We start from the raw sequence: 21,799 nt of genomic DNA, 5'->3' as shown, positions 1-21,799 counted from the left end.
TGACAGTCAAACATGGAGGAGGTTCAGTGATGTTTTGGGGTTGCTCTGCTGCCTCTGCCACTGGGTGCCGTGAATGTGTTTATGGCATCATGAAATGAGATTACCAAGGCATTTTGGAGAGCAATATTCAACCCAGTGTTAGAAAGCTGGGTCTCTGTCAAACGTCATGGGGGCTAACTAAACATATTGTACAGCCCTAATGCAGCAGGACAATGATCCCAAACACACTTCAAAAAGCACCCAGGAATGGTTCAAGATAAAACGCTGGACTGTTCTGAACTGGCCAGCAATGAGTCCAGATCTAAATCCCATTGAACACCTGTGGGGAGATCTGAAAACAGCAGTTCGGAGAAGGCACCCTTCAAATATGGGAGAACTGGAGCAGTTTGCACAAGAAGAGTGGGGAAAACTGCTGGCCGAGAGGAGTTGGAAGCTCATTCATGGCGATAGGAAGCGCTTGAATGCAGTTATTTGTCCAAAGGCTGTGCTTCCAAATATTAATTTGTGTGTCAATAATTTTATCAATGACATTTCTTTTTATTTTTCTGGTTTAAAAGGATATATTAAGTTCTGAATCAAAAACAAAGGTTCTGTAATGTTAACAGTGAAATAAAGAATTGTGGAGATCAAATACTTTGTCAATTTCATGTTTCGAGAAAATTGTGAGTTATTTGAAAAAAGTGCAAGTGTGCCAATATTTTTGGCCACGACTGTATATATTTTTATATATATATATATATATATATATATATATATATATATATATATATATATATATATATATATATATATATATATATATATATATATATATATATATATATATATAGTTGCGAATTCGCGCCTGCCGTCGTGCGATCGGCTGCTCGACTCGAATGGCGGCCGCCTCGCCCACCGGAACGGACAATTCGGTCGTGAACCTCTCGGACCAACGCCGGGAGCTCGTCACGGGTGGGGGTTTAACCTCACCACGATCGTGCCAATTGCCCACCCGCGCAAGATAGGGTCGCTCGCCAAATTCGATCAACCTCAGTACTTGCGCGAATGGTCGACCGGGCGATCGCACCTCGCCACAGGTCGACTCCGGACACGAGCCGCTTGGGTGGCCCGTTCCGTGCTATCGGGATAACCGAGCGGTGTTATCGCCGACTTGGACGGTTCAGATTAATTACCGGGTGTATTAAGCCCACGAGGAACCCTTGACGTGAAGCAGAAGGGAGGGTCAATAAAGAAAAGACGAAGCGAAACGGGAAAACAGTTCACACAATGCACATTTATTACACGACACACGGAAAGCACACATATACAGCCAAACGGTCAAAATGCACATATAGCAGTTAAAACAAAAGAAACAGTGATGAGAGAGTTACTCCCGACTACGCGTACACACGGCAACACTTATACAGTTCTACTTTACAGACGGCGCCAACACACATTTACTCAAAAGCAAAGGAAAGAAGCCACCTTCATAGACAAGGGGCAGACAGGCCTGGAGGCCAATATGTACGCGTGACCTGGAGGAGCGGCCAGGTCCGCAAGACCGGTAGGGTCCTACCCGCATCCTCGTGACGCGTTGGCGGACGAGCCGCAGATATGGCCGCGTGGCTGTGCCCCGACTCCGTGCTCCTTGGCGGGTTTCGTTGGCACGACGTTTGGAGTGGGGTGGGAACGGGGCCCCCTTGTTGCACTATCTCAGCGCGGGGGAAAGGGGGAATTGTTGATGCCCTGGGGGAGGAGAATGGCTGGCTGGCTTGGGTCCCGCGATGAGCGATCTCACACCGCGACCTCGTCGCCGACCGCCGTCCTTCTCGCCTCGGACCCGAGCTCCTTTGCCTCTTCCCGCAACACTCCTCAGCCGACTGCAGAACCCAACTCGCTGCCACACCGATGACTTCAACACCCGACTCCACTCTCTGCCACACCGATGACTCGACTCACTCTGCCCTGCTGACACACACTGCTGCTGCCACACTCTGTGACTGCCACACTCTGTGACTGCCACACTCTGTGACTGCCACACTCTGTGACTGCCACACTCTGTGACTGCCACACTCTGTGACTGCCACACTCTGCTACTGCCACACTCTGCTACTGCCACACTCTGCTACTGCCACACTCTGCTACTGCCACACTCTGCTACTGCCACACTCTGCTACTGCCACACTCTGCCACGATTCGCCTTGCGCTTGCCGTTTTATAGGCCGGCAGGAGAAAACAATATGCAAATATCCGGATCAGGATGACCTCGGGGGCGGAGCCACGCTCACCAATTGGACGGAGGAAAAGTGGGCGTGAACCTCCCCTGATCCTAAAATTTGCATATATCGATGTCACACAGACGCGCCTGGAGGCGGGGCCAAGCCGCTCCGCGCTTGCTAATTGGATGGATCAGAAGTGGGAGTGTAGCGTTCTTGATCCGAATTCTCCCTCGGAAAGGCCGCCATTTGCACTCGCGGCTCGGTGCGTATCGCTGAACGAGCCCAAGACAGCCCGACGCTCAGTGTTCACAGGTGGTGCGGGAATGGCCGTAGAAGGAGAGAGGTGACGGTGGTGGAGGGTTTATCGGTGGTGGTTTGATGGTTATGGTGCCGTTTGGGAATGATGGTGATGCGATGTTTGCGGGATTGAGTTGTGAAGGTAAAGGTCGTAGCTGTTGGCGTTGTTGTTGTTGTTGTCTGAGGGTTGGAGCGTCGTTGGTTGGTTGGTGATGATGGCTGGCGTGGTGGTTAAGGTGGTTGTGTGATGGCGGTTGAGATGTGGTTGGTTCAAAATAAAGATAGAACAGAAAAATGGCTATCTCAAAGCATCGCAGCCCGAATGAATCACATAAATTCCCTCTAGACAACGGATTTGGGGCTAACTACACATGTAATTTGAGATATCTCACCTACGGCCCCTTCATGGTGTAATGCGAATTTCCACAGCCGTAACTATATATATATATATATATATATATATATATATATATATATATATATATATATATATATATATATATATATATATATATATATATATATTTATTTATTTATATCTCATGTACGGTTGAAGACTCTGCCACCCTCGTCGAGACCTGATTCTAAGCTTGCTGACTGGGTTGTTGTGTAATTTTTTTTTGCTTGTCCATGTCTTAATTATTGGAAATAGAGATCGATTGTATCACTTTAAACGAAACCTGTCGCATTTGGAGAGGGAGGTGGGGGGAGTCCAGGACAAACAAATCCTTTTGATCATGACGAGTTCATGGAACATTTTTGTTAGCTCTTATTTTTCTTTTTTGTTTTGCTTTGGGCTCCTTTTATTGTACTTTACATTATTTATTTATTTTCCACTGAAACTTTCTTTTTGAAAGTTTGTGCACAAGGGGCGATCATTTACTCAAGCAGCTTACTATATCGATCATTTGAGCATAATTTTGTCCTCTTGCTTCACAAGTCCTAAAAGCATTGCTGTTTGTTCTTCGGTGTCACATCTTTAACAATTCGCAATAAGTCATACCGCTGAATAAATAAATTATATATGTGTGTGTATGTATGTATATATATATATATATATATATATATATATATATATATATATATATATATATATATGTATATATATATATATACTTCTTCTTTCAGCTCGCTCCCGTTAAGGGGTCGCCACAGCGGATCAACCGTCTCCATTTCGCTCTATCCTCCACATCTTCCATTGACACTCCAACCACCCGCATGTCCGCCCTCACCGTATCCATGAACCTCTTCTTTGGCCTTTCTCTTCTCCTCCTGCCTGGCGGCTCCATCTTCAACATCCTTCTCCCGATATACTCTGCTTCCCTCCTGAGCACATGTCCAAACCATCTCAATCTCGCCTCTCTCACTTTGTCTCCAAACCGTCCTACCTGCGCTGTCCCTCTAATATACTCATTCCTTATCCTGTCCATCCTCGTCACTCCCAACGAGAATCGCAGCATCTTTAACTCTGCCACCTCCAGCTCCGCTTCCTGTCTTTTTGTCAGCGCCACCGCCTCCAAACCATACAACATAGCTGGTCTCACTACCGTCTTATATACTTTCCCCTTCACTCTTGCAGCTACCCTTCTGTCACAAATCACTCTTGCAACTCTTCTCCACCCACTCCATCCTGCCTGCACTCTCTTTTTCACTTCTCTCCCACACTCTCCATTACTTTGGACAGTTGATCCCAAGTATTTAAACCCATCCACCTTCCCCACCTCACCTCCTTGCAACCGCACCATACCACCACCCTCCCTCTCATTTGCGCACATGTACTCCGTCTTACTCCGACTGACTATCATTCCCCTTCTCTCCAGTGCGTACCTCCACCTCTCGAGGCTCGCCTCAGCCTGCTCCCTATTCTCCCTACAGATCATGATGTCATCCGTGAACATCATAGTCCATGGGGACTCCAGTCTGATCTCGTCCGTCAACCTGTCCATCACCATTGCAAACAGGAAAGGGCTCAGAGTCGATCCTTGGTGCAATCCCACTTTTACCTTAAACCGGTCCGTCATTCCTACCGCACACCTCACCGCTGTCACACTGTCCTCGTACATATCCTGCACGATCCTCACATACTTCTCCACCACTCCCGACTTCCTCATACAATGCCACAGCTCCTCTCTTGTCACCCTATCATAAGCTTTCTCTAAATCCACAAACACACAATGTAACTCCTTCTGGCCTTCCCTATACTTCTCCATCAACATTCTCAAAGCAAACATCGCATCAGTGGTGCTCTTTTCTGGCATAAACCCATATTGCTGCTCACAGATCGTCACCTCTCCTCTCAACCGAGCTTCCACTACTCTTTCCCACAACTTCATGGTGTGGCTTAACAACTTTATCCCTCTGTAATTTCCACAGCTCTGCACATCACCCTTATTCTTGAAAATCGGAACCAGTACACTTAATCTCCACTCCTCCGGCATCCTCTCACTTTCCAAGACTTTATTAAACAACCCCACTGCCATCTCTCCTAAGCACTTCCATGCCTCCACTGGTATACCATCTGGGCCAACCGCCTTTCCACTTTTCATCTTCTTCATAGCAGTCCTCACTCTTCATCCTTACTATATATATATATATGTATATATATATATAAATGTATATATATATATATATATATATATATATATATATATATATATATATATATATATATATATATATATATATATATATATATATATATATATATATATATATATATATATATATATATATATATATATCTGTATCTCTATTAGTTGCTGACATACTTGAATTGAGCATTGCATTCTGAAGCTGAAGTACATAATATAATTCCTGTCCTATTCAAAAGCTTGTATGTACAGTACTCTTGGGGGTTGGTGGTGTATTGGCAGTGTTTTGGGAGGTGGTGGGGGTGGGGGGAGGGCAGGTTGTGGATTGGGTTGTTTGGGGAGGGGGCGGAGGGGTGTTATTTCTCTGGAATATACTATTACACGCTGGTGCTTTTGTCGCCTTTCATCGACCCAGCAATTAGCTTTGTACTGTGATGGCTCATGTTATAAAACGTGAAATAACGATTAAACTGTTAGTTTCTTTCATTTGTTACGTGGAAATGTAAATTAGCCATTTATTAATTTCTTTTATTTGTTAATCTTCCTTGAATCTTACTTCCTATGACCGTTGTGTGCTGGACCGTTTAATTGGATGGACTAATTCAAGTGATTGACCAGGGAAGAGAGGAGTTTGAGGTTGTACAGTATCTTAATGTGGAAAAAAAACTATTTCAATAGTGCATCATCTAATAACTAATAGATTTGTACCTCTTTTTTTTTTCCCCCTCATGTACCCTGGTATCCTGTGGACCGCTCACCTGTGTACAACTGTAACTTCCAACATTTGCTGCTGAACACTGGACTTGTCTGGGCTTTATATTTAACAACATAACTGAAAAAAATATATATTTGGAATAACCTAAAAACATAAATAAATAAACGTGTCGTTACATTGCACGGCCGACTTGGAACCGGGCTTCTCTATATCCTCACTTCATGGACTTTGCAGTACGGTGATCGCTACACCCAGAGCACTGCTGCACAGAGTACCTTGGCCGGTGTGCAGGCCACCGCCCTAGCGGGCAGGGGTGCTGCTTTGGGGGGAACCACTGTGGGAATGGGTGGCAGAACCACGGCCGCCATGGTCGGAGTGGAAGCCGGGCAGCAAAACGCGTATGCCAACCGTGGTGCCACGACCGGCATGAGGCTTGACGATTACGATTCCCCAAATAAGCGCCGCCGTTACTAATCGTGCTCTCAAAGCCATGATTTGAAAGCTACGAGCTGTCGCATGGTCCAATGCCGTTTGGCTCCCTAAATATATTTCCATTTTTATGGAGGTGTAGAACAGTTTTGCTTGTTAAATTGTAGTTTTATTTTAACCTTGATTTAGTTTAAAAGTTAATCGCATCCTCTTCTCGCCCTTGCGTTCCCTTCCATTAACCAGCTGCCTATTATCCATGCTCACATTCTCATGGCTTTCCTCCTTCCACCCGACTCTTAAGTCACTTCCTCCCTCTTCTAATTCGCTGAGATGTAGTCCATTAAGCTTTATATTTCAACTACTTGTGAACTTTATACAAGTTTGGTTTGTATGTTAATTGTCTGTGAATAGCTTTACTTTTCTGCTTTTCAACGCAGTGCTGTGATTGTGGTCACTAATCTTGATTTGTTTTTCTTTTCTTTTTTAATATGAGCAAAAATAGTTAATCGCTTGTTTGTTTGTAGTTGCTGGTACTGACGCTGTTGACCCTTTTTTTCGATATTAAACTTTTCTCATCCTGTAATGTAGTTTGTGTACATTTTCGGTATCATTCCTCATCTAAATAATGTGGATTTGTTCTTGTTACACTCGTTGAGAATGAGCATGTTGCTATTGGATTGTCGAAAAAATAAATTCCATTGGATCGCAAAGGAATTTTGAGGAAAAGTTAAATGCAACTTTGCCCTTCATCGTTGACTCTCTTAAGTGCCCTCGAGACAACTTGTGATGGGCACTGAAATGTCACCCCCCAAATTGTAATTCTTCCTCCTCTCCATTGGTGAATTTAGGCATGGGAATGGGACTGGTTTGAGAGAGGGGGAGGGAAGAGAGTGGGGGGAGGGAGGTGATATGCCAAAACCAATAGATGCTCCTCAAAAAAAAAAATCAACAGTTTGCCGAATTTAAAACATTTTGACTGCTCACTTGGTTTCTCATTCCGGATACCATTGTCCTCGAGTTGTGTTGCAAGAATGTAACTGCTAAGCGATATGGACACCAAAAACAATTTTTCTCCTTTTTGGCTCTTGACTTTTGAAACGGTTTTGCTATTGCTTTGAGCACCTTGTCATGGTTTGTATTCACATCACTGTGATATATGATGCACGTATGATAGGAATGATATGTTTTGAAAGATATTGCGTTTGACATGTTGCAGGCCTGTTTTTTTGAGCTTCCTCCAATTTATAATTTGTGTGGTGGGGGGCTGGGGGGGGAAAGAGTAGAATTCATGGATTTCACAGTCCTTGAAACTCCTTGAAATTCTTGTAAAAATAAGAAAGCATTTTCCAGTGCTGGAAAATGCTGGAAAACCTATCCAAGTCCTTCAAACACCTGGAAAATTGAGGAAATAGCACAAATATATATTTGCTACGCCACCGATCAAAATTGCTAATTCCGTCAGTCTCTAAGAGAACGTTACCAATTTTAACTCCCCCCCCCCAGGGATTTATCAAAGCAAAGCCAAAATAGTTTCTCACACGACATGCATAAATAATGTAAGGGTTTACAGAAGCTGCTGATTAAGCAGGAAGTAGCGACTTAGCATGCGCACTGCCGATTGTAAAGGTAAAGGAAGAGAATTTGAGAATGTCAAAGCTTTGCTCTTTCATTCCTCACGGCTGAGTCATGCTGACTGCAGGGATTAGCTTATGAAGGAGTCTGTTTACAAGGCCAGAGGCCAGGTCTGTGAGAAGACATTTGATATGGGGAATGTGGGAGAAGCACATTTTGGAGTGATGTGAGAGGTGCCAAGCACCAAACCATGGTGTCACTTAATTGGAAATGACCATTCCAACTCCCGTAATACAGAATTATTTGTCCTTCAGTTATATTTCGTTTGTATTTTTTGTCTGGCTTCTGGATTTGAATCCAAACATTCTTATCTTGATTAGTTCTCTCAAAAAATGCAGTAGCTTCGACCACTTGATATTTGTGGAAATTTATGTACAAGTGACATTGGAAAATGCAATGTCCAATTCAATCCAATTGGAAAATCCATTGTCACGTGTACACATAGCATGGATTAAAATCATGGACAAACGTTTTTTTTATGCCTCTGCTGACTAAGTCGCCGGAGGAATTATGTTTTCGGGTTGTCCTTCCGTGCTAATTTTCTCTGATTTCTCTGCAACCACTTAACCGATTGACATAAAATTTTCATCATCATTGCGACTACTCATGTTGAATGTTTTAATGATAATTATGATGTCATGGGTCTCGTGGTGTGGCAGCCATGTTGGGAAAAAGGGAAAAAATTGGACCTCTATCTCTGAAACTGCTCCGTGGAAAAATTGAAACGTGCCACATGTCAAGTACTCCCCCATGGGAAATAAGTGTTGATTTTTTTTGATGATGTCATAGGTGGCTTTGATATGACATCATAATTGCATGCATCGAATGCTTTATTTGATCATTTTGAAAATTTCTGAGTTTCATCTGGGGCTAAATGGTAGGGGAAAAAATTGATGACATCATTGGTCTTGTGATTCGGCAGCCATTTTTTTTTAACATAAAAACCTTACATAAACCTCCTCAAACGGTTGAACAGATTGAGCCAAAAATTTATGTATATGATCGTCTTTCCATTCGGAACAAAAAATTCTCCATCTATGATGTCATAGGTCACATGGTTTGGCAGCTATGAGTTTTTGAAGAATAAACCTTAAAAAATCCTCTTCTCCAGAATGGTTTGACAGATTGAGGGTAAACTTCACCCATGTGTTCACCAAGCCTTAGGGATACCAGGGTGCTCACAAATAATAAATAGGTCACATGGTCTGGTTCTATATTGGATTGAACAAAAATCTTTTTAAAATTATTTCTTTTGAACCGCTTCATCAATCGACGTGAAATGTCACAATTATGATGTTGTAGTCCTGGTGAATATGTTTTAAATTTCAACATGATTGGATGCATTGTCTGGCAGCCAGAATTATTTAATGGGTTCAGGGATTTAAATCAAACTTGGTACAAGTATGTGTAATGATATAATGTGGGCGACGCATATCTGGTGACGTCAGAGTGCCTTTCTAGTTTGTCATAGAATACTCCTGGAAAACTGGAAATTTGGTATTCCATGGCTGTTTGAACCGTGGAAATTGTTTTCAGACCAAACCCCTGAGTTAAGCACAATAAGTTCTGCTCAAGCCTGTAATCCCTGAGGTTGGGCATGGTATTGTGACGGTCGCCACGTCCAAATGTGTTTGGCGAGTCGCTAAGCGACCACGACAGCCATTTATCTTGGGAACCTCTTGCCGGCTCCCACGTCCAGTGCCGTGTTACCATGCAGGCAAAGTTTCTGGTATGAGCGGGTATTGCGACGACAGTCACGTGACAGATCTTATTCCAGTACTTGGATGAGTGGAACAAAGTCACGTGACTGCGATATTATCTATGGCCAATCGATCACCTCACCAACCACATGCCACCGTCTCAGCGTAATCAGGAAGAATCAGCAGTCGAGTGAGTTTTGTGCATATATTGAATCAAAACACACGCACACACACAATTTAGTCATAGCACATTTCCCATTGCCCTTATAGATGTCAGATATATACAGTGAATTTAACACTTTACAATAGGGCCCACATACATTCATCAAAAAAAAGAGCAAGAGAAGAGAGATGAAAGAGTTGGGGTAAGTTGCTTGGACCCCTTCGAACCTCGGTGACTGCAAAGGGAAGCCTGCGCGGCCTCTTGGATCTTGGCAACCCCTGCGGCTCCCGAAGGGCTGAGCTGCACTCTACTCTCTTCGGTATGCAGCACGGTGTGTTGCAATCGCAGGGAGACGATGGTGGATGCAGCGCGACAGTCAACAAACGAGCATATAGCCAGCGACATGTCTCCCCAGTGTGGCTTCCAAAGTTCGTGAGAGATGGAGACAAAAGACCCAAGAACTCACAGCGGGCAAATACGAGAGATCGACAGACCCTGAGAGTTAATGCTCGCAAAAGTGTGCCTCCCAAAGTGCGATTCAACTCTCAAAATGTAGCTCCCCAGGAGACTGGTCGACACCGATGAGAGTCACCCGAAAACTTCGTGCTCGCCAGCTTTTTATTCCCGTCCGTCCTCCAATGTTCATATGCCCCCACCCTCCCCGATCTCATTTCAGGGATTCCCTAGAGCGCATGCCGTCACCTCACCCCATGTGATTGGTCCCATGTAGTGGGTCTCACCGACCTCTTATACGGATTAGTCCTGGTTTAATTTGGTGTGCATCACTATCTCTTCTGATTCAGATTCCTCTCCTGATGTGGCATGGTGACAATCAACCAGTTCAAACCAGTTTGGAGAGAGATCCGGTTACAAAAGGTAATTTATAAGGTGGCGAGAGGCAATTAGCCAGTTCAATACTTCTAAGGAGGAAATGAGAAAGAGAAAACCAGTGTGAGTACAAAACGCCGTTGGGTCGATTCGCTGGTTTAATGAGAAACAGTGGAAATACAAGGTTGTATGTTGAAAATGAACACAAAAGACCATGTGTCTAATTTTCTAAATCATACTCGACACACATTTACCTACGTGTATTACAATATGCTTGGAGGAACCCAAAGGAATTTTTTTTGTTTGTTTTTTTTTGCAAAAAACGTTGGTAATATCATTCATCACAATCTAATTTGAAGGGGGAAAAAAATTGAAATTTCTTTTTTGCCAATTACAAAGTATCGAAAAACGCTCCAGAGTGTAGATTTTCGATTTTGCCAGTGACGCCACACCCTGCGGCCATATTGATCCTAATGGCGACTTTACGTGGAGAATCATGTCGAGCTCAGATTCTGAAACTGATTCCATCCTCATTAGCAACTCTAAAGGTTCTCAAAATGTTGAAACTGATCAGTGGGATCTTGAAGAAACTATTGGAGATAAAATTAAGAATAGAAATGCTTACGGGGAATTGTTGAGCAGTATCGTTTCGATCCCAGTGCGAGCGATTCATACGAAGAAGGCAGATGTGTTGGTGAAGATGAAAACACTGGTCACATGATCACTTCAGCTCTGTCTGGTTTGATTTTCCATTCAATTGACAGTTTATAAGGTTGGGATTTTGTATTGATGACTTGAGCAGAAATAACTGTCATCACCAGGCAGACTCGGACACCATGGAAGAAATGGGCCACAAATGCTTTGTTCCACCGTCACAAGCTGGCTCGGTGTCTTGTATGTTACGGGATCGTTCCGTTTCATACTTTCCCTGGACGCCATTTGTGTCCATGCCGTGTCCCACCGTCATGTCTGTGAAGTGTTTGTCCCTCCCCAGTGGATGGACAAGGAGCATGGAACGGGGGTGGGATGCAGGTGGGTGTTGTGGAGGGGGAGCAGTTTGGGATGGTGTTGGTGGTGGTGGTGATGGTTGATGGGGGGGGGGACAGTGGAGGGGTGGAACCTGAAAGTTATGGCATCCTTGTCAAATCCTCTTGGCAGAGTAGATGATTATACATACTTTCTCTCCACTATAAGTAGATGGTGGTTCATTTTATTGGCAGAAATTTGTGTTGATGATAGATTATTTCCAGGTGCTGTTGTGATAACTACCAGGCAATGGCAACAGGTGTTTCCTTCACCACTCAAATCCTCTGTGTGGATATGTGCTGGCAGCTGGGTATAGACGGTGTTTCGAGACATGGCTGTTTCTTCTAAACTTTTCCTCACACAAAAGTGAATATTTTGTCAACCCCATCCATACTCGGGTGTATCGGACAAACCTCGTCCAATTCCTGGCAAACTTAGTCTTTCGACCATTGGTGTAGCATGAAACCATCTCTACTTGTATTGTTATACAACCACCAAGGACACATCAACTTGTGGAAAATCGAAAATTATTCGCTGTTTGAGGTAAATCAGCAAACAGTATGGTTCTGGTGGTCTACTTCCATGTGTGACGTCATGACTAATCTTAAAAAGAAGTTTTTGCCTATTAATTGCAAGTTTACCTACTTTATAATTTGTAAATCAGAAAAAGATGCATCATATCTATTTTGTAGGGTATCAAGGGATATATTAGCATTGAGGTGATCTGAGAGTTTTGGTTCCCCTTTAACTTAACAGATACTTTGAAATAACTATCGTTGTACTCAAGATGTGTTCTTTAACTCCTTGGAGCCACAACCACAACAGTATGTTTTGAGGCCAATTCCAAAGTTAATTTTTTTTTTAAATCGGCATCATTAACTATTGTAACATTTAATCAAATGTTTTTTACACATGATTTTGATAGCATGAGCTGTGGTTCAAATGGAAAACCAGTGCACAGAGTAAAACGCAAGGTGATTTGGAAAAAAAAACAAAAATGCACAAGTACCAAGGTGTCTTCATTTCTAAACTCGCATCATCATTATTAGTGCTTCATTAAACAGTTGTTCGTTTTTGGTTTATATTTTCACTCGCAAATGCAACTCCTCCTTTTGCTGATGGGAATATTGGGAGGGAGGGAAGAGAAGGAGTGAGAGAGAAAGAGGAGCAGGTGAAGGAGAAGTCATGAGTTGGCGCTTGCAGTTTTGCCTCGTTTGCCCATACACACACTTCCTTGCAGTTTTTAAGTCTGCCACCAAAGGTAAAGGAGGTTATGTTTTCACCCCTCTCTGTTTGTTTGTCTGTTTGTCTGTCTGTGTGCAGGATATCTCAAAAAGTTTTGGACGGATCCAGATGAAATTTTGTGGGCAGGTTCAGTGCGTGACAAGGACAAACTTATTACATTTTTAGTGAAGATCTGGATCCGGATCTGATCACTCGAAGTTTTTTTTTTTTAAAGTGATTCTTCACCATTGAGAGATAGGGCCAAAAATTATATATAGCACATATCTCAAGTGGTGGATGGATTCGGACGAAATTTAGTGGACACGTTGGGTGTGTGACAAGGAAGAATAGATTCAGTTTTGTTGAAGATCCGAATCCGGATCCGAGAATTTTTGAAGTGATTCTTCACCTTTGAGAGATGGGGCTGAACTCGTGTGTGTGTGTGTGTGTGTGTGTGTGTGTGTGTGTGTGTGTGTGTGTGTGTGTGTGTGTGTGTGTGTGTGTGTGTGTGTGTGTGTGTGTGTGTGTGTGTGTGTGTGTGTGTAGCACTATATCTCAAAAAGTTGTCGACTGATGCGGATTAAACTTGGTGGACAAATTGGGTGTGTCATCACGATGAAATTATTCAATTTTGGTGAAGATCTGGATCTGAAAATTATTTAATTTTTAAAGTGGTTCTTCACCATTGAGAGATGGGGCTCAAAAACGATTATATAGAATAATATTTCAAAAATGTATTGGGCCCGATATGTTCTCTTAGATCAGGCATCATGTGGTGGAGGTATGCACGCTAGTGAGTTCCCTTCTAGTTTTTTTGTTTTTGCGTTACAAACCTTCCTCGGAGTTCCCTGAATCCACCGTTTTTGGTTTCATTGAAATCTGTTAATCTGTTCTCAAGTAGTAGCGTGACAGACAGATATGACTCCTTTTATGTGAGAGATTCATATTCGTGGAAGCATGCCCAATTGTTGCATTGTTCACTTTTTGCAAATGCTTCCCAAGTGAGAAATGACCATAATGTAATAATAATAATAATAATTGGAACCATTCTCTACCGAGAGTGTCGGTGCTGCCAAAGCAGTTTCCTGGGCTGTTGAGCACAATCCTGGACAGGTCGCCACTCCGTCGCAGGATAGTTGAATGGCTCAATTATCCCGGCAAGCTGGTACTCGGAAAGATTTGCCGACCTCGGAAAGATGACAGGCTGAGTCAACCTCCTAGTGTGTATTAATTCAGCGGCCAACGGGGCTTGAACTCAGGACCCTTGGATCTCAAGCCGTTACCCTAACCATTGAGCCAACACCAGGCTATGACCATAATGTACCAGCTTACAAATTGTTCTCGCACTGTCACCAATTGCTTCATGAGGCTGGTAAAATGTACAGAACACCCTTTCTCGACCTATTTCTGATATATGACGACCTGATTCACCAATGACGTTTTTGGTTAAATGATCACTTTCAGGTAGGGTGTTGGTGATTGAACGACAGTCCTCCAAAATGATCCTGTCTTGCACTGACAGGCATGCTCTGGTCCTTAGACAACTTGGTGAATGTTTGTTTTTTGCCGCAGCATATTGTAATCACTAAAGAAAGCGGATCTGTTTACGTTCATGCTATAATCGCCAGACCATGATTGATGACTTTCAATGTCGAGCACAAGGGCACCCTCAATTATTCTATTGGGATATGAGATCCCCAATCCATCAGATGGACCTTGCGTGGGTCCACTTGGGCCACTCGTCGATCTGGTTGAAGACTGCATGCTCACGTTGAGCAAGGATAATCTCCGCTCATCTTGAACAGGAAGCAATCGAGAGGCTTGATCAGGGAAATCTCCTGATATGAACACTTGAATATCATCATGACATTCTTTTGAAGGCTATGGTAACCACTTGTGTTGCAGCATTTACAGAAATTTGCATTTTTTTCTTCTTATACTCTCATGTTTGAAATACAACAGGTATTCATGCATGTGAAAATGTGCATCGTAAAAGGAAGGAAGATCAGAGATTTGTTTGTTTGTTTATTTTCATTGCCGTTATACGCTAACAAACTTGAAACCCATATTCGTAGATTTACCCATTCGCCTTCCAGCCAATATTATTTGTTTGATTATCCTGATGTATAATTTTGGGATGTCGAGGATACTTTCTTATCCCAGGTATAGGCTCGTGGAAAACTTGATTTTTTTTTTTTAAAACCCAACAAAAACTGTTAACTTGGAATTTGTTTCTGAATGTTCGAAAACCAATTTGGAAGTATGTAGTTTTATTTTATTTTCACTGCCATCTCGGCTCATTGAAGAGCTCATGCGGTGAGAGTGCAATGCATCAACAATGTAGCAGTAGAGAACGAGTTGACAAGCAGAAAATTTGGAAAAGAACAAACAGATGAGATGTCATAAAGTTGGAACAGATGTAATCCTGAGATTAAAGTTTTTTTTGTATACATTTTTGAGGCTCATGGAAGAGATGGAACAAAAGAGCTGGAATACAGAGAAAAGATGGGAAACTCACCAACAGCAAAGTAGATGGACATAGGTGAGGGACACTTGAAGGCAAAGGGAGGAGAAAGGAAGTGAATAAGCAAGATACAAGCTCAAATGCAGCTGGAAGAAGAAGAAGGGAAAACTGGATGTAAGAAGAATAGGAAAAGTTAGTGGAGGGATTGGGATGAAAATACAATAACCTGGAAAGGAAGGAGTGGGCTTGGGAGGTGGGGGTTAATGAAGGGAGAAAATATGAGTATGAATGACCTGAGAAAGAGGTGAACAGCTGTCTTGAACTCTTGAGGGAAGAATCGGATCGGATACTCGGGAAGTTTATTCCATGGCCGAGAGAAAAGAGGAACTAATGTGTGGAGATGAACAGTGAGCCAGGATCTTGACAGTTTCAACAAAAGTTGGTTGCTTACAGAGAGTGTACCCTCGAGAAAGTTTGGGTCAGTGGGGGTTGGGGGGGGGCAGCAAGGAACGAAGATTTTGTAAGACCAGGTGGAAGACAGACCATCGACCTCTGTGTTTTGAGAGTCATCAGCCCAGCGTCTCAGCTTCATTGCAGAAGATTCCAATGATTTTTCGTGCCTCGGTCTCCACACATCAACAGGTGAAAGGTGAGAGGCAGGAGCACCAGCCCAAATGGGATATCAGTTCTTCATCTTACTGTGTATGAAAACCTTGCAAGCCGATTCAAGTGCAGATGTGTCAAAGAAATACTTTGCACAACGGAGAATTCCCAGTCGATGGCTTGCTTTGCCTTGCTTGCCAACCCAAAGTGTTTATATTTATCTTTTGTCAGTATTTGCATCTACCTTACTCGCTAAGCTTTTTTTCTTTCAACATGATATATAAGTGAGCTTTCTCACATTCTTTGGATTCATTTTGATGCTGCACCAGAGTGCGCGCACACTTCACATTTTGCTTGAGAGTGGGTTTCAGCTGCGTGCAATGGGAAGAAAGATACATGAAGTTGTGAAGTTGTATTGCTTCCACTGGGCAGTGCCCTGCTGGTAGTGCTGGATTGACGACATGGATGTGAAACTGCTGTCGTCACAACCAACTCCACCACTTGGAATGAAAGAGTGAAAAGTTCATGTTCATCTGCAGTCAAGCTCTTCTTGTTGTTTGATACAGCATGGTTGAGTCGAATTTTTAATCTTGATATGCATTTGGGATGTGTCACCATTGACTGTGTAAGTGGCTGACCACCTGCAGGAAAACATGGATATTAATATTCCTACATTTATACTTTTCTGACGTGTACACTCGGAAAATTGAGCCAGCTGTTTTCACCAATGTGGAATGATAAAATGTGAATGAGACGGTGGAGCAGTGGAGACCTGAGAGGAAAGGAAAGCTGTAATTGTTGAAAGTTGTAGTTGTTTGCAGTCACATTAGTTGGCAACAGGATTAGTTTCAGGGAATATGCCGACATACTTATGCCAGCAACCATGGCTTTATATGCGTCCATAGTACTGAGCCATGTTAAGTTTAATGGTTACCCTTCTACAAGTCACAGCAAGGCCTCTTTGTTTTTCAAATTAGCTGTAGCATCTGCCATAATCTCTGCTCTGCTACTTTGCAATACTTTATAGACCCTAGACCAGTGTTTCTCAATGTGGGGCATGGCAATATTTTGGTGGGGCATGAGGATTCAGAATTAATGAATCAATATATGATCGCTTTCATAGCTTTGCACTTTCAAATTTTCAAAAGTTTGAAGCTGCGACTGATGCCTCATAGCGTCGTAACTAAAAACTGCTTTCACCGCACCCTTGTTAGCCAATCCGCCAGTAAGGCGTGCCCTTGATCAATTCAACGCTGTTACGTCACTGACTCGCTTTTCGTCAAGGGGAATTCCTTATATGTAGTATATACTGTAGTGTCTCATCATGGTGGGAATACGATTTTTTTTTTGAAAATCAAAGTGGAGTGTGGGACTAAAAAGGTTGAGAAACACTGCCCTAGAAGCTTAAAATATAAAGACACAGGTTGCAAGTCAAATTTTAATGGTGTATGTGTGATTTGGATGTGGATGGGGGGAGTGGGGAATAAATAAACCATCAGTCGGGGGAGGGTTGGGAAGGGGCATTGATGGCATCTCGTCACGAATGGTTCCACGTATCAATGTATACCTTTTGACGCACATCGCACTGCCTTCCTGACCTCCAGACACGCAGCTGACAAATGCTGAACGAGGGCTGTCTGGAAAGTCGAGAGTACATTTATTGTACTGTACAGTGAAACAAAGGTACTGTGTATATATAAGGAAATTGATATTTGCCAGTAGTAACTGGACATAACACATTACTTTTCTACAAAATCTCCAGAGCGATTCACACATTCCTGCCAGTGCTGCACGAGCTTAACTAGAAGGGCACTCTGTAGAGCGCATACCTCGCCAGGCTGAACAATTTACATTTTATAACCCACTCGTCGGGCAGATCTGGATCTGGACTTCCAAAATCTCATTGGTTTGTTCTCGTCACCAATCCAACTCATCCACCAAGTTTCGTCCACAACTTTTTGAGATTTCCTGTTCACAGACAGACAGGAATGAAAACATGACCTCCACCCACCTTTGGTGGCAGAGGTAAAAATCCTGCTGCAGTCGAAGTCCGTTCCAATGTTTCGCAACCAGTGACGCACAGCTATCTGGACTGCCTCATCGTTTTCATCGTACTGGCCCCTCGTAATTTTTCAATGGCCCAAACAGATGGTAGTTTGGGGGTTGGGGAGGCAAGTCCGTACGATACGTCAGGTTGGGGAGCACTTCCCAGCCATTCTTTGAAATTTCCTCCAATGTCTCACACTCAGTGTCAGGTCTGGCATTATCATGCTGAAAGATGACAGCTGTTTTTCATCAGGTGTTTTTCCCCCAAGTGCACGTTTCAATTTCTTCAGCTTCTGAACGTAGCGAGGCGTGTTGATGGTTTCCAGTTTGGGCAGGAAATCGATCAGTATGTATTCCTCAGCATCCTAGAAGACATTTCCCATAACTTTGCCAGCAAAGGGTACTCTTTTGGCCTTTTTCTTTTTTGGGATATGTGGAGTAATGCCATTCCATGCTTTGCTGCTTGATTTCTGGGTCTAAATGGTGGAACTAGCATTCATCAGCAGTCACAATACGGGACAGGAAGTCATCATCCTCAACAGCATGTTGTTGAAGCAACTGTGATGAATCCTCCATGTGTGTGTGTTTGGGTTCCTCCGTAAGCAAACGGGGAACCAAACGGGAACAAACTTTCCGATATCCCAAGGTCACCGTCATGTCTTGTACGGCATGGTGTCCTATGCCAAGCTATGTTGCGATCTCCCTAACCATCACCTTTCGCTCCTTGCTGATGAGCGCATCAACTTTCTGCTCATTGCGTTCAATGCGTAGCTTCTCTGCCTACCACAGTGTGGCTCATCGGCTCTGTCGTGTTTCCGTCTTTGAAGTGTTTCAAAAACCTTCTGACACTGCTCGTGCCCACGCAGGCATTTCCATATACCTGACTCAATCGGCCGTCGATATCTGCACCTGAGTTCTCCTTCATGAGGAATTCAATCACTGCACGTTGCTGAAACGATATGTCGTTGACAGCCATTTTGTCACAATGGATTGTGCGAACAACAATGGTATGCATGTGCCGAGCCTTTGTTTATATTGCAGTGGATAGATGGATAGATGTCACAAATAACTTTAGTTCTACGATGTTGGGCACAAACGTGTGGAATCCGGTATGGCCCTCGTATAATCAAGGCCGCAAGCCAAACTGGCGGATTGTAGAGGGGGGTCCAGGTAGTTTGGAAAGAGATTAACTTTATTCAGGGTATTCCAAGTATTTTCAGGGGGCAGTGCACAGCTTCAGAAGTGCAGGATATTTTTCAAAGGGGAAGGGAGCGTTCTCTGGTTCGGAGGGGTGCCCCTCTCGCTAGCAGTCTGCTTTGGTGTTTGCAATACAAAAATTAAGCGTAGCATAATTATCGAAATAACACTTAATGCTCCATAATTGGGCAAAATATGTATTTAAGCTGCTGGGCTATGACTCCAGCCTCAGAACCTGTTTGTTTGTTTTTTTTATCTTTACTGAGGGATCAAGTTTTTGTAATCAAAGTTAGCTCTTGATCAAAGCTATCAGAAATTGGGAGAATGGCAAACCTTTGCATCTAAAGAAATGCTTTAATGGTTGACCATGAACCTTTTTCTTTTTTTATTCTGTGGTTCTGTGAAATTTGTTTTTTTTTGTTTTTTTTGGTGATTTTTCATTAACATGAGTGAAGTGTAACACCGATGAGAAGTTGGTAATGACTTCCATCTCGAGCTCTACACTTTGTCCTAAAGAAGTGTCGTGACTGGAATTGCATTCCTGTAGAAGTACCTCGGGTGGTTTGCTTTTGCTTTCCCAGCAATAGTCGGAGCAGGAATTTGTAATTTGTTCACTGTGCAGGTAATAATTTGCTGACTCTTCCCGAAAGCCACTGTGGGATCTTTGAGGTCCACCAGTTTTGCCAGCAGATGTGACACCCAGCTTTGGGTCCATCCAAAGGATGGCACGCTGGTGACTTAACGCCCTGCCTGTAAAGTACAGATGAGGCAATTTGTAGTCAGGCCAATAATCTCACCCAGGTGAGACAGTTCAAAGCTTAGTGTGCTCTCTGCACCATCCTGTCGGACATCAATGATTTCATGCTTGTTTTTTTTCCAAATTCCCTCCGCGATTAATCACGATTATTTCGTTAACCGCATACTACTATAGTCTACTATCGTGTCTTTGCTCTTTTTCTTGTACTTCGGAAAAGGAAAACAAAAACCTTTTTCACAGATCTGCAGAAATGTAAAGTATGTAGGTGATCCCTTAAATATGATTGTACATGTCATGTGTAATGCCTTTTGACTTATCCTTTGTCATTTGTGACAAAACTAAGTTTGATGATCGCTTCCTGACACTCGTACACTCTTGATGAGTGTATGAATGGGGCAGCTCTGCACCTCTTTTTTTTGCAAGAAAGCAGTTGCACCTCATGCACTCCCTGCTAAATCTTTCAGATTGGCTTGTAGACAAACGATTGGTGGTAAGGCCAAAAAAAAAAAATGTTGCATTGGCGTAACGGGTCACTGAAAAATAGGGTAGGTCGGTCGGGATCTTTTTTTTTTTTTTTTTTCCTAATAAATCCCTCCCAAAATCTCCCCCGGCTCGAGTACCACCCTTTTTGTCGGCGGGTTCTGTCCGAAACACTTCCGGGTTTTTGCGATCGCAATCAACAAGATACTTGAAAACGATAGCAAAACAACAAAAATAGCAATAAAATAGGGTCGGCAAAATTTTTCGATAGCAAAAAAACAAAAAAAAAAAACGTAGGGTCGGGCGGGTTACGCCAAAGCAACATTTTTTTTTTTTTGGCCTAAATGTCATTTCTCTGATGACCCGTCCACACAATATAATGCTGCCGAGTCGATGAGTTCTGAGGTACCAGTTATTGGAGGCAAGTTCTCTCCAACCTCTGTCTATTCTGCTCATATTCACTCCCTGGCTATCCAAATATATGCCTCACATATTGGACTATTGGGTGTATTTCTGGGTTCCATATTGAAGGATTAGCAATTGAGAAATGGTACTTTTTCACTCCTCAGTAATTTGGGCTTGTTTGAAGTTTGTTTTCCAGACAATGTAACATGTTTGCAAGAATTGTTGAAAACTTGTATCGAATAAAAGGATTGTTTCTAAACAAATATCTTTCCGGGTGCTCGTTTGGTTGACTTCTGTTTAGCACAATGTAGAAAACGGAGCAATATGGATTTGAACAAGATTGATGGCCGACAAACCTAAGTTCTCGCAAAACACGGTGTCGGATGACTCCTTCATGAGTTCTTGCAGATGTGCCAACAACCCCATTCTTCCAATGGTCTTTCTCAACATCATTGATGTTTTTATTAATTCCCCCCCCCCCCTCTCCATCACATGCCAAGAGCTGCAATAGCTGTTTTGTTGTGATTTGATTTGAATGATCAGTTTCTGTTGAATAATTGTGTGTATTTATTTATTTTTGTTCCTCATTCACCACCAGCACATCTGGACTTGGAACTTCTCATGAAGTGTTTGTCCATTTGTTTTTGTTTGTTTGTTTTTAAATAAATGGAAATTTGGGAAAATGAGGGAGGAAGATTGAAGTTGGAAGAGGATTGTTGGAAATGAGTGGTAAAATAAGGGAAGAGTTTGGCATGAGATTAAATGAAGTAGTCGATGATGGGAAAGAGATAGAAATAGGAAGATAGATGTAGATAAAGAGAGATTATTATATGGAGAGAGATTATTCGATTAAAAATGGAGAGATATGTGGAAGCAACGACTTGAGTCTGTTGGAATTTCCACCTTTCGATTCGATACCAAACATCCGGCCTGCAAACTCATCACAAAGCAGCAATTTACTGATGTCTTCTTCCATATGCAGCACAAAGCTGCAGAGTAGCATCATAGGTTGAGTGCTGTGGCTGTGCCACTGATGCAACATCT

The 21,799-nt window shown here is 42.8% G+C and overlaps 1 protein-coding gene across 5 annotated transcripts in view; it reads left to right on the top strand.

Annotated features, from left to right (window-relative positions):
- The window catches only part of LOC147010580 (paraspeckle component 1-like), a 118,839-nt gene that overhangs the window by 44,014 nt on the left and 53,026 nt on the right, over window positions 1-21,799 (top strand). Inside the window, exon 9 of one of the 5 annotated variants that reach the window (XM_085860388.1) lies at window positions 6,036-6,813. The exons of the other annotated variants lie outside the window; for them this stretch is intronic. Coding sequence (XP_085716514.1) covers window positions 6,036-6,275 — 240 coding nt within the window. The 3' untranslated portion in view covers window positions 6,276-6,813. Of the gene's footprint in view, window positions 1-6,035; window positions 6,814-21,799 lie in introns of those variants that run through there. 5 annotated transcript variants of the gene reach the window in all.

This window comes from Eptatretus burgeri, chromosome 16 (genome assembly GCF_056783735.1).
Source record: "Eptatretus burgeri isolate ZD-2024b chromosome 16, Ebu_testis_v1, whole genome shotgun sequence".
NCBI classification, from domain to species: domain Eukaryota; kingdom Metazoa; phylum Chordata; class Myxini; order Myxiniformes; family Myxinidae; genus Eptatretus; species Eptatretus burgeri.
Note: the sequence above shows the minus strand (reverse complement) of the source record. Positions and strands in the feature narration are given on the sequence as shown.